At 32.5% G+C, this 12,438-nt stretch overlaps 2 protein-coding genes across 6 annotated transcripts in view; one reads left to right on the top strand and one right to left on the bottom strand.

The window, feature by feature from the left end:
• The window catches only part of larp (La related protein), a 36,108-nt gene extending 34,498 nt beyond the window's left edge, over positions 1 to 1,610 (top strand). For 4 of the 5 annotated variants that reach the window (XM_017910657.1, XM_017910656.1, XM_017910655.1 and 1 more), the window contains exon 19: positions 1,533 to 1,605. Coding sequence is in view for 1 of the 5 variants with exons in the window: in XM_017910658.1 (XP_017766147.1) it covers positions 1,533 to 1,547 (15 nt within the window). In the remaining 4 variants the exon portion in view is untranslated. Of the gene's footprint in view, positions 1 to 1,532 lie in introns of all 5 variants that reach the window. The other variant, XM_017910658.1, reaches the window with a different exon arrangement.
• Positions 1,501 to 3,986, bottom strand: Pban (pheromone biosynthesis-activating neuropeptide). Its single transcript, XM_017910660.1, has 3 exons — positions 3,864 to 3,986; positions 2,493 to 2,729; positions 1,501 to 1,745 (listed from the first exon to the last, which is right to left on the bottom strand). Exons 1-3 carry the CDS (start codon positions 3,961 to 3,963, stop codon positions 1,501 to 1,503), a joined length of 582 nt encoding a protein of 193 aa, XP_017766149.1. The 5' UTR covers positions 3,964 to 3,986.
• Positions 3,987 to 12,438: the final 8,452 nt, after the last annotated feature.

The following is a 12,438-nucleotide window of genomic DNA, read 5'->3' as shown; positions in this document are numbered from 1 at the left end:
ATAAACAATATATATATATATATATATATATATAAACAAATATATAATTTACATATTATAGCTGTAACGCATTGCCTAGGGACATATAAATAAGGGTGTAAAACGTGGTGAAACGAACTGTCGTGTGAACGGTCTTCGAAATCTGTATGCATAGAAAAGATGTAACGTTTGTGAATGCGTAAAGTAAAGATAATAGCAATAATAGCAATAAAAAAAGGACAAAAAACCGAGCTGCAAAACAACACTTTGTGCTTTTTCTTTATCCCGTATCGCCCATGAAAATATTTGGGACTGTTTGAAAATTATTCTCATAATACATTTTTTATTTCAACACTATTTTTCCAATGGAGTTCTGTTTTTCGAGATTTTATGAAATATTTCATATTTTTCATTCTTTAGGCACTAAATTAACATTACTAAATAATATTAAACAAAAATAAATTTTAAGAGAATAAAGAATAAAAACGTGTAAGTATTAATTGGGAAATTAAAAAGTAGTGGACAATAAAATAGATATATTTTAAAACAAATGAAAGAAACTTCAGACACCATCGAAAACAAAGCTAATACGAAGTACCAAAAGTAAGCATAAAGAATAAGCTTAAAATAACTTAAAAATCCATCAACGTGTAAGCAACTTATTCTGTATTTCTTAAAGTAACGAAAATAAAAGGGAAAGCTAAATTAGAAACATTCCATCTTTTTCATAGAGAGAAACCACGAATATAACGAGATAGGGTTAAATTTCTACTCGTGATGGAGGAAAGAGGCAAAGGGAGAAGCGAAACTACGCGTGTAATTCCTCGACCGGAACTACCGTGGGCCATGTGGCGGCATAGACCGGGGTCGTAACCATAAAGCTTGGAAACACAGACAGCAGATACAAGTTAACCTTCTGCCTCTCCTTCCTCCAGTAACCATTTACTATCAGAGCGGACAGGAATAACACCCACGATTTTAGCATCTCCATATTTTTAATTACACGTTTGAGATTTGTAAAAAATTCTGTTTTCTTTTCTTCTTATTATACCATAATAGAAATGAAACGAATTTGCATGGACAATCTTAAAAATACTAATAGAGACAAAAATTTTACAGCTACATCATGCTATGGTTCTTTTCATGAATTATAGTATAGCTGTAATATATGAAAGCTTTCTTATTTTTTGGGATAAATTCCACCATATTGAAACGAACAAATTTCATGTTCTTAATAAATTAAACATTTTCCATAGAATTTGTGCAATGTTTGTTTACGTTTCACAATCCAATTATATTTTTCATTTATTTCCTCGCTTATTACTTGTGTAATTTTTGAATTGGCCATATTTTAATGAAAATAGTTTTCATCTAAAAAAAAGGAAATTTAAGGAGATTTTGAGGAGAATGTCAAGTATTCCTAAATTATAATACAAATAAATACAAGTCCTTTATTTTCTTAATATGGTCTTAATTACGCTATATCATTAGCTATTAATCGTACAGCAAGTCGAACCAGTCTTAAAAGCGTGCATCATCAAAATTTTGTCTAGGTTTGTCGCCGATAATGTGCAATTGACGTCCAAGTCTTGGAGATGGGGTCCAGGGTAATCGACGGCCCAAACGTGGTGCAAACAAAGGTGGAAAAATCTGTTCTTCCGCGTACAACTCTTCTTGGTCTTTCGGAAATCCATATGAGAAATATTCTTCTCCTGATTCTCTTCCCAAACGAGGCGTGAACTGCGTTATTTGTCGCTTCTCTGATCCTAGAAAAGAATTTTATTCGAAAATAGTCGAATCAGTTTCGATTTTCTTTATATTGGTTAATTAATTTATAAAAAAAAGAATATATGAAAAAAATTCAACATAAAAACGAATAAAACTGTAAGTATAAAAATAAATAAAAAAGTAGCTATGTAAGAAATTATATCTCTGTTAGCCTTAATTTTCTTCTTTTTTTTGGCATATTTACATTTTACATTTCATATTGAAATTTACGACTTTAAGGCCATATACGTCTCAATTTTGGTATTTAAATATATATATATATATATATATGTATATGGGTTGTTCTTATTATATACATATTGCGTGTGCGTGCGTGTAGATACACTATTGTCAAATTAATTAAAAATGTAATCTAACCTTACATTTAGATAGAAGCGTAAAATAGAGAAATATGAAATGATTTTCTTTTTGAGAAAAACAGTCGTTTAACCTATTAACCCCTTCGGCAACAATATATCGTGTGAGACTCGTAGTAAGCAAACGTAAACAATACGGTCAGGTTCGTGAATTTTCGCCGATGTCTTTCTGCCTCAGTACGTGTTATTCTTCGACGTGTTCAGCCAAGATTACTCGACATGTTCAGACAAAATTACTCGACGTGTGACAGCCATTGTTATCGATTATAATACGCGTTAATGGAACATAAATGGTAAGGCAAGGGGTTAAGCATACTTAGAGAAATTTACAGTAAACAGTAAAACGAAAATAAAACGTATTTCGAGTACCTGGAATTGTGATGACGGCCCAACGTGATCCGTCGAGCGCGTTAGCGAGTGTTTCGAGATCAGAATCGATCTCCGGTTTTCGATCTGCTCTGCGTCGTCGACCGAGTCGTGGGCCGAACCACATACCACTAGCGATATCCTGCGGGGCACGTTTGATGCATTTGCCGTCAGTGCACGATCCGAATTCGTTGCTCGGTGTCCTGTCATTGCTTACGCTGCTTGATAAATCTCTACCCTCTGCGGAAAGAAGCAAGTTTGACATTAATCGGTATTGTAACAATAATTCGAAGGAAAAGGTTATATTTACATATAAATTGCGTTCATTAGTTCGTAAGGGCTGTTACTGAGTTAACAAGCAAGAAATAACACGAAATCTATTCGAAAGGAGAAGTTAAGGAAGGTTATGTCAATCTGGTAATTTAAGTGACTAATATTTTCCGAATCTGTTAGAAATTGTAAGCTTAATCTTCATTGCCCTAATATTCTTTTTTTTAAAGGTTTTTCGTGTTTGTATGCGTATAAAAACAATGGCTCCTAACCTCAAACAAGAGGTTACGATGATTGATTACATAAAATTCAGTTTGTATACACGTCGACTGTAGATTAAGTATAAAGCACATAACGAAGAGGCAACTCGTGCATACGAGCAACGAACGACAATCGAATTTAGTTGTCACACAATCTTTAATGAATAAAAAGGTGCTCTTACAGACCTTTCTAGCAAATTATTCAGCAGGTATCATATATACATATATTAGAGATGAAAGAGTCGCTTCCTAAATCGTAACATCACAGTCTTTTAGGTTATACTACTACGATTAATTCATTCGTATTTATATAAATAACCAAAATTTATATCGAATTATTAAATACCCAACAGAATGATGGATAATATATGTTAACATTAATGTACTACGTATATTATTTATGTATTAATCATTATGTACAGAATTCTTTAATTTTTGTAATTTTTTATTACCATAATGTATATTAATAAATATTTCATCTTCTCAACTATATTTACTACTAATCATGAAGTTACTACTCTGTTAAATGACATGTGATAGCAACTCCATAAATACGATTTAGATGCTCGATTAATTATATTATATCTTTCTACGCTATATTATAAAAATTCTTATAACAAGTGCATGAAACACAAATTAGATAAATGACAGTGCTTCAAATTGTGTTTAATGCAATGTTACTTCCCTTTGCGAATTAATGAAATATTAAGTTTCCAATACTTGTTAAAATATTTTTGTAGTCAGATATAGCAAACAAAATTTTTGTAACATACTTCTCATTCTCCTTTACGTTGCAAATAGGTTTAATGAACTTTCACCACAATACACTGTCAGAAAAACGTACCGTACTCCCCGGAAGCGCAGGACAGCAAATAGATCACGCATAGTAGGACACAGGTGGTCGTGAGGCGATTAAAGGGCAGAAGCGCAACGGAACCGATCATTGCTTCGTTCGAGTTTACGTTATCACAAGACGTTGTCGGCGAGTGATGTCGATACCGTCTTCGGTCGCAGGTTTTATAGGGGTGCAAGCTACCCTCGCACACCCTTACCACTTTTCCTCTCTTTTTCTTTCTCTTCATTCCATTGTCTCTTCGTGGACAACGTTATTTTTCTTCCTCTTTCCTCGACAGGTCGATTTCATTTGAAATGAACTCGCGTTCTTGCAAGAAAACAACCTTCCATACGTAATGAGGATCCTAGATGCGTCCTCGGAGAACATCTGCAACCACCCTCTGGCTGAGGTACTGTCTTTCTCATTTCTTCCTCTACAATTGCTCTGTCTTCCCTCCTCTTTTCGCCTTTGATTCTTTGTCGTCACCGCAAGCCGGAAACGTTCGTACAGATGAATACATTGACTCCAAAGGGATTTGGGAGAAATTTTCCTCGATCTCTTCGTAGTCCTTTGACCATTTTTTCTTCTCTGTTATTCTCGTTTCTTTTCTCCTGTTTTAGGTAAAACAAAAAATATAAATCCTCTTTGATTAATTGTTGTCCATGTAAATCTTTAATATTACCTTAAAATCAGTTAAAAGAACTGGTTTCTATATTTTTATTTTCGAGGTTGTTGAATGTGTACAGGTGTCTTTGCTAAATTAATATTGATATTTATTAACCCCTGTTACTGGAGAAACGATTGGACTATAAGGTTAGAGATTCGTAAAGTTCAGCTATGATTTGCATTTATCTGACTCTTATGAATCTTACGAATCATTCTTCGCTCTTATGGATTTTTCTGCTGCATGGAATGATATCGCGTGGCAGGTAATTGTATTATGGATACAAAAATATAGGGTGTCCCAAAATTCACGCAAGATTTGAATTTTGCGGCATTTCTATGGTAAAGTATTATTAACGAAAAAAAAAAAAACAGCGTGACAACTGACAGTTCAGGATTATTAAAAATGGAGCGATACTCGAAAGAACGCCGCATCTTTATTGTTGAACATCTACAATTTTTAATTAAAATCCTGTGTTTTCTATCAAAATTACTTTTTGCGTGAATTTTGGGACATCCTTTATGAGAACTTTAAGCAATTCCCAAAAATGAAAGAACCTTTTCCAAGTAGTCTGCATTGATAGACACTCGAACTCTTTATCTCTCTGAAATATCTTAAGCTATTTTACAAGTCGAAACATTTGTACCTTCAGATTCGACTGATTTTACAATGTCGTTTTATCGTTCGAACCAACTATACTTAATGTTTGTTATTTATTATAGGATATATTAGTCCGTCATTCAGTCTCTGAAAAAGACAGTTGCGATAACGGGGAAACATCAGAATAGATGTAATTTTTATCGAACATGTGTTACATTCAATATGTCCCTCAAAGACTACAAGATATCTGAAGAAACTTTACTTAAGTTTCGTAAAACTACAAGAAACTTCAAAATCATTTCATCAAGAAACGATTACCAATTAGAGCAGTTAAACAAGAATTAATGGACGTCGAATAACACGCAATATTCAACGTTCATTGAAAGAGAAACTAACGACGAAAGAAGAAAAAAAAGGACAAAGCGTTGTCTAACATAACAGGAAGCGGGAATCACACAGACCACCCTCGCGTTTGCGCACCCTGACGCGCGTGACGAATTGAAGCAAACACCACGGGAGATCTGGTGGACAATCTGTTCTCGATTAAACCTGTCAATTAACTAATTCAATTTCAGGATCAACGAGACCGAGGCGCGAGGAGAGAAGGTCAGCTACTACGTATAAAAGCTCGATTGTGTATCTGCCTACCGACACACGGTTGGTCGTCTTCAAATCGTGCAATTCAAACTAATCTTGGTAGAAGCTTACAGATGGAAGTCAGGGGTTGATCTGGTTCTTTGAAACTATATCGGTAAAATGTAACTGATATTATAATAGCTTGCAATTGTTGATTTCCATGTTAAATTTATAACTAGCTTAGTCTCTCTTCATTTAAATCTAGGTACAGTAATTACCATTTTTTCTATATTTTGAAGGTTTAACGAGATTTCAAGCGGATTTATATTGAAGATCACTAGCAAGACCTTATAACTGGATTTATGCCTCATGGGGTAGGAGCTAATTAACTCTTGACATAGAATTACATCTGGAACACGTTATCCATTTTATGTGCCATTGTTGACTTAATGTTAGTGTTACTTAATTATTGTTCATTAATATTATATATCAACCTGATTAAATGTTATATAGCAATGCAAATTTCTAAATAAAATGTTCTGTTTCTAAGCTTCCACATAACTGTTCAGTTGAGCTAAATTAGATAGTATTTTTTGGACGCATCAAATTCCATTTTATTTGTATGTCAAGGGGTTAAGCTTCTTCTCATGAGGCCTGACAGCAAGCACGTTATGCATATCTGTACTACAGAGTCCATATTCAAAGAGTCAAACAATTAATCCAACGGTGTAATAAAATTAAGATCAAAAATAATGAATTAACAGTGAGAGAATGCAAGGTCCAGATTAAAATATCAATTTCAGTAGAGTTCAGAAATAGAATTCTGAATCTAAAGGGAAAGGGACCTAAATGAAAATAAGCTTCTTAACTATCTCTCAATGCAATAAATAATTAATGATTATCTTATTGCTTTCTTTATTTTTTTTTTTATGGTAAATTGGGTATAAAAATACCCAATAATGAGTGTAATCTTTCTTCTCAATTAGATTATAATAATAAATTGTATAATAATTAAAACATTGTGAAGGTATATTGTGAACGTGGGCAGAGTTGTTAATGGTTATAACTAACCCATGATACCATCTGATTACCATTGGCTGCCCATTTCCGTATTCTAATCCTATTCGTGCGCTCTATTTTGTCCGAAGTCAAATCAACAAATAAGCTACAGCTCAGCTGTCACGGCCCTTATATAGCCAGCTGCCTGCCGGAGATCAGCCGAAAAGATACTATGGTTGCCGATTTTACTAATTTCACGACTTCTATAATTGTCAATTTACTCATTTTTTCTTTTTTATTATTCACTTGTTATTAATAGCAAATTTAATAATTTATACGTTTCTTGTGAATTGTAGTTATATTTGCGTATCCGTGGTATAAATTTTTAGAAATCTCTGTAAAAGCATTCTTATTGCTATTCCAAATTAATTACGAATCATTTAAAATTTTACTAGAAAGTCATAAGACGTGGTAGACGCAAATAATGTATTGCTTGTAAGGTAACGCAAGGAACATCAACTTTCTAGTATATCACAGCAAATATTCCTGTTGGGTATTTGTGAGATACTAAATTCGAACACTCGGACAGAAGACATAATCCATCTTAGAGGAGAACAGCATTGTTTATGTATGACGCACAGTAGTTTCGAAGGGTAAACAATTTGAAGCAAGATTTGCAGCGTTAGAAGCATAGTGTACCTTATTTGCTCCTTTTCTCAATAATACCTCCACCTAATGTCTAGCTGACGAATTCCAATACCTACTAAATTTACTAGCACCTCGAAATCCGATCGTTCAGTCGATCTGTTCCCTACTTTATCGACACAAAAGACTATGACAAAGTAGGATAAAAGATAAGAAAATTAATTTATTAAATACAACCATAAAAATATATATATCTAGATGTACATATATACAGTATAAAAATTTTCTATAAATATATCATTATATAAATATAAATATATTTTAACATATAAAAGTGATATAAATGATGCAAAATTAATTTCGTTCTTATTTGTATGCATTTATAGAAATATCGCAAATATTTTTTGAAATACCAAAAACGTGTTTTATCTGTATAGTTTCATAACTCTGTGCAACAGAGAAGGGCATCATTCGAAATAAGTAATTTAATTACAAACGTTTCTATGTAACCAAAATAGCGTGGGTTTCGAAATTTCAACTTCACTCTGATTCTTTTATTCGATAAAGAAGAGTATCGCTCGAAAGAAGCAATTAGGTGGAGAGGGTTTGCGCGACACATGCTAAGGGCAGTTTTTCACGAGCTGCCTAAGTGGCCAACCGTACTTGGACATTCTCGCGGGTACGTGGACCTTCGATACTTGTCAAAGCAAACAAACGTTCGCTTCATACTTTTTCCTCCGACCTCGTATATACATTTTGTGCGTGCGTCGTTCTACGTACACTTATGCAAACACGTATACACTCGTGACTGCTCCCTGGTGTTAGTGTTTCGAAAATATTCCCACGTAAGAAAGACTTTTTCTTTTGGTTTCAGTTCTACACTTTAAATATTCGTTCGTCACTGAAAAGTATTATAGAAGGAGAAAGTAATAAGAAATATCTAGATAGCGAAAAGAGAAGGTAAATGGGTTCCATATCTCATTGAGTACAGTTGAAATTAGGTTAGAAAAATCTACTTTTGGCAACGTTTATTTAGATATGATTATTGGGTTCGTATTACGAGTCAGTATTTTTAATTTTTCATATAATAATTTTCCAAATAGTTAATTCGTTAAATTACTTCATTGCCCTATGTTATAAATAAGATCATTTTGTGAAGCGTTCACCATGTAATATAAACTAAATTTCTAGGAGATACAAATTGTCAAAGTGATTGGAGAATATAATATCAAAGATCTAATCTCTACGTATACCCGAAATAAAGTGCATCAAGAAGTGTATAATATATCAATCGCTATCTGACAGAATAACGAAGATAGTTTTGGAAGATCAATATAATGATCATGGTTAATCTCGATCTCTGTTCGTAGTTTTGTTTGTCAAGTTAAGTGGCGGTCTCGCTCCCCCTGCTCTTTATTTGTACCCTACTCTTGCTTATTTTTTAGTTTATGCATTTTCCCATCCTATATATACACGGTAAAATTACATTGGTAGAAAAACTGGAAACAATTTTAAGAATTTTTATATTATAATAAAGTACAATTTACTCGTATGTTGTTCATATTATTCTTTGTTATTTCATATATAAACTAATTTAATAATGTAATATATTTTTTTATCTGAAATTATTTATTTTCAGATTCCATCATAAATTTGGTACATTATACATTTCGATTAATCTTATTCGACATTACAAAAATGAAAAAAGAAAACTTGGTTTTCAATCAAGAAAAACAAATGTTAAATGAGGAAAAGGATAATGATACATGCATATGTCGGAGGTCCGTTTTGTACATGGTTCCAACGGTACGGCGTGGGCCCATGATAACGTTTTAACAAGAAAGCAACAATCTCTTTGCTGCTACCGAGAATAACCGAGTTCCTTAGGTACTGCAGAGTGTTTATATCGTCGATTTGGGCCGCGGAGGTGTTCTGCGTTTCGTCAACCAAAGAGTTTACAAAGCCGGACCGATTCACCTTCTCGTGTTTAACACCTTCTATTAGCATAGCACGTGCCGCTTCTCCCACTCGTTCCGAGTTTTACTTTGCGAGTTAAAAAACGTATACTTTCAAATTTGTATACCTTTGGTTTTACACTGTTTCTGTATGTGTGAAATACAGTACAGTTTTAGGTAATAAAGTATGTAAATTAGGTAAAAAGAAACATTAGAAAAATACTTCTGTATATCGAATTTTAGTGCAATGCAGTATATTATGATAATTATACAATCTCTGTATATTTTTTAAATTTTCCAGAATCATTAATTCGAAAATAAATCGAAGTTTATTTCCTGCTAGATCCTGCTAGATAGATAAGTATATATTGGTTTATTATGGTTTAAACTAGAAAAGATACTCATCCTATTTCGAAGATACTTTAGATAGTGATTTGATACCATTGTGATATATCAAGCTCTGTATCGAGCATCTGAGTTACAGTATATAAAATCAACAGTGTCATCGGTATAAAGTTATCAAGTTGTCTAAACATCGGATCGTCATCGAATAAAGATGTCTTCGAAAAGCGCTGCAAATATTTATTCTCGATAGTCACCACGCGACTATCCGTTTATTTAATATCCAGTAAACGATCTACAATGACCTAATGTCGAGTAATCAGCCAAGACAATTTGAGATTACTGATTCGTTATGAGCTGACCAAAATATAGGGATCCAAAAATTTACGCGAGATTTGAATTTCGCGCCATTTGTGCGGTAAAGTGGTGCCAACGAAAAAAAAGACAAAAGCATGACAGCTGACAGTTCAGGGTTATCAAAAATGGAACGCAACATGAAAAAACAACGCATCTTCATTGTTCAACAATATTTACAATTCTTAATTAAAAACTTGTATTTTTTATCAAAATTACTTCTTGTGTGAATTTTAAGATAACGTATACGTGCAGAGTGTAAATGAAAATAAAAATATACGATATGCTATCGTAAATCTCACGATTTAAATATCTACAATTGCATCGTTCTATGAAGAATATATCTATTTATTATTCGACGGAAATACATTACTCAGTATCGTTATAAACTCGTTTATAACTATTTCTCGATATGCAATTATGTAGTAATTGCCTATAATCATTTACTCATTGAGGTATTGATGTAAAAGTTTGTAAATAATATATATTCGTAATACGACACTTTCCCGTTGGTAACAAGGCTTTTACGTAATTTTCCATGGGAAAAAATGGACAGATGGCGACACGTATACGTATATACGTAAATGTCAGAAGGAGCTTCTTCTCTTTCAATGGACATATCTATAACACGCTAAGATTAAGGGACTAAACGTGGATCAAGTACCGGCGCCAGGATATCCACGAAATTCGAAACCGTCGCCGTGAAACAATACTTTCTCAGCATGTAACTAAGGCAAACACATTTTCCAGGCGAGTCAAGGTCCGGGCATGGGAATCGATGGGAAAATATATGACTGAAGTCTTCATCTGTTTACAAGCTGAGCTTGTTTAGATTGTTCTTTGGTTCCGAAAAAACAATTATTTATGTTATTGTTATATTTTATCATTTAAATTTTTCAAGATTTATTTTGCAAAGTGTGTATATCGTAATGTGTAACACGATAAATAAATAGTATATTCTTAAATAGCGTGTACGATATACGTAAATATAAAGAAATTATTATTATACAATTCTTTTACTTTAGAGGTTAAGGAATGCATTTTTTTTCTGTAATAAATTTTATTTGTTTAATTTCTAATAATATTTCTAATAATATTCGCAAGTATCAATTAGGAAGGAGTAAAGAATAGGTAAATAGCCCAGTTACTATATACCCTATTTATTACTAGTGACTTTTTATACATGGCTAAAAGTATTTTATACAAAAGTTTACAAGCTTCTTAATCGATTTATTCAGATTTAACGAAAAATGGAAAGATGAATAGAACATGTTTCAACCGACACTGACTGATAAAAAACTGGACCAAAGTTTTATGGAGATTTTAGAGATAAATAAATATTAATACACTGGTTGGGAAGCGTTAAGTATTCAAAAGAATTTGTCCCAGTTCACCACAAAGGTACACATTTAATTACACTTCTCATTAATTAATGTACATTTAATGTATATCATTAATTTCCCCTAATTTCTGCTTGCATATGTTAAAATTTTGTTACAAAATAATTTTATTAAGTGAATCAACAAATTAAAAAAATTTTTTATGACTAATAAGCTATCGAATTAGGAATTCGTAAAAATACAAAATATTTTAAAAACGAAAAAAAGAAACTGTGAAACACATTATATTCGAATTTTTAATTATGACATTCCAAATTGCCGAATATTTCAAAATTATGGATAAACTGTTGGAAGATTATGAAATTGCAAAATTTGGGAAAACGATGTATAAAAATAAAAAAGAAAAATCTTCAGTTGGTCGATTTCTGAAATTAATATTTCTTAATTACTACTAAAGTTAACAATTTGTTTCGCGAGTTTATTTCAATCCGATAGAGAATAAAAATTGATAGTTATCAATGAGAATTAACTTAATTATTAACTAAGAAACAAAACACTTCTATTTACACGCACACATGTACCCACAGACGCGTATGTACAAACGAACGCTTGTATTTTACAACATATCCACTACTGAAATAGAAACGACAATCTGCTTTCTCATTGCAACTTAGAAAGTTCTACAAAATGAACTTGATAAAAGAATTTTTTCAAATTTTCACAGATAGAAAAAATAAAAAAGGAGGAACGATAGTGAAATGTCATCTTTTTCTTCGTCCTCTGGCTGAGATGTGTTAAAAATTCTCCAATTTTATCAATATTCTACTTACCGTAACTTTTGCACTAACCTAATCTTACTTCGCGGCTATGTAAATAAATTAACCTTAATTTATTACGTAACATCTCGTTGATTATGAAAAAGGAAAATTTATCAATGAATACGTTCCTTTCGCTTATTTATGATTGTTGAAACACCTAATAATCGACTAGGGAAAGTCGAGAATAATCGAAAATTGCCTCGAATCTTTCTGGCTAGCCACCAACATAGATCTAACCTCCTATTTGATTTGTTTCTCGACAATCACGATGGAACAGAAGCCGCAGCGTGT

This window comes from Eufriesea mexicana, unplaced genomic scaffold (genome assembly GCF_001483705.2).
Source record: "Eufriesea mexicana isolate 0111107269 unplaced genomic scaffold, ASM148370v2 scaffold76, whole genome shotgun sequence".
In the NCBI taxonomy this organism is placed as follows: Eukaryota; Metazoa; Arthropoda; class Insecta; order Hymenoptera; family Apidae; genus Eufriesea; species Eufriesea mexicana.
This window is presented reverse-complemented; position numbering and strand designations above follow the sequence as displayed.

Bases quoted from the DNA above. Each gene is read 5' to 3' on its own strand.
- Pban (XM_017910660.1), bottom strand. From the start codon at position 3,963: ATGATCGGTTCCGTTGCGCTTCTGCCCTTTAATCGCCTCACGACCACC. The intron at 2,730-3,863 runs GTACGTTTTTCT...TTCTTTCCGCAG, and splicing joins CTGCGCTTCCGGGGAGTACG to AGGGTAGAGATTTATCAAGC. The intron at 1,746-2,492 runs GTACTCGAAATA...ATTCTTTTCTAG, and splicing joins GGCCGTCATCACAATTCCAG to GATCAGAGAAGCGACAAATA.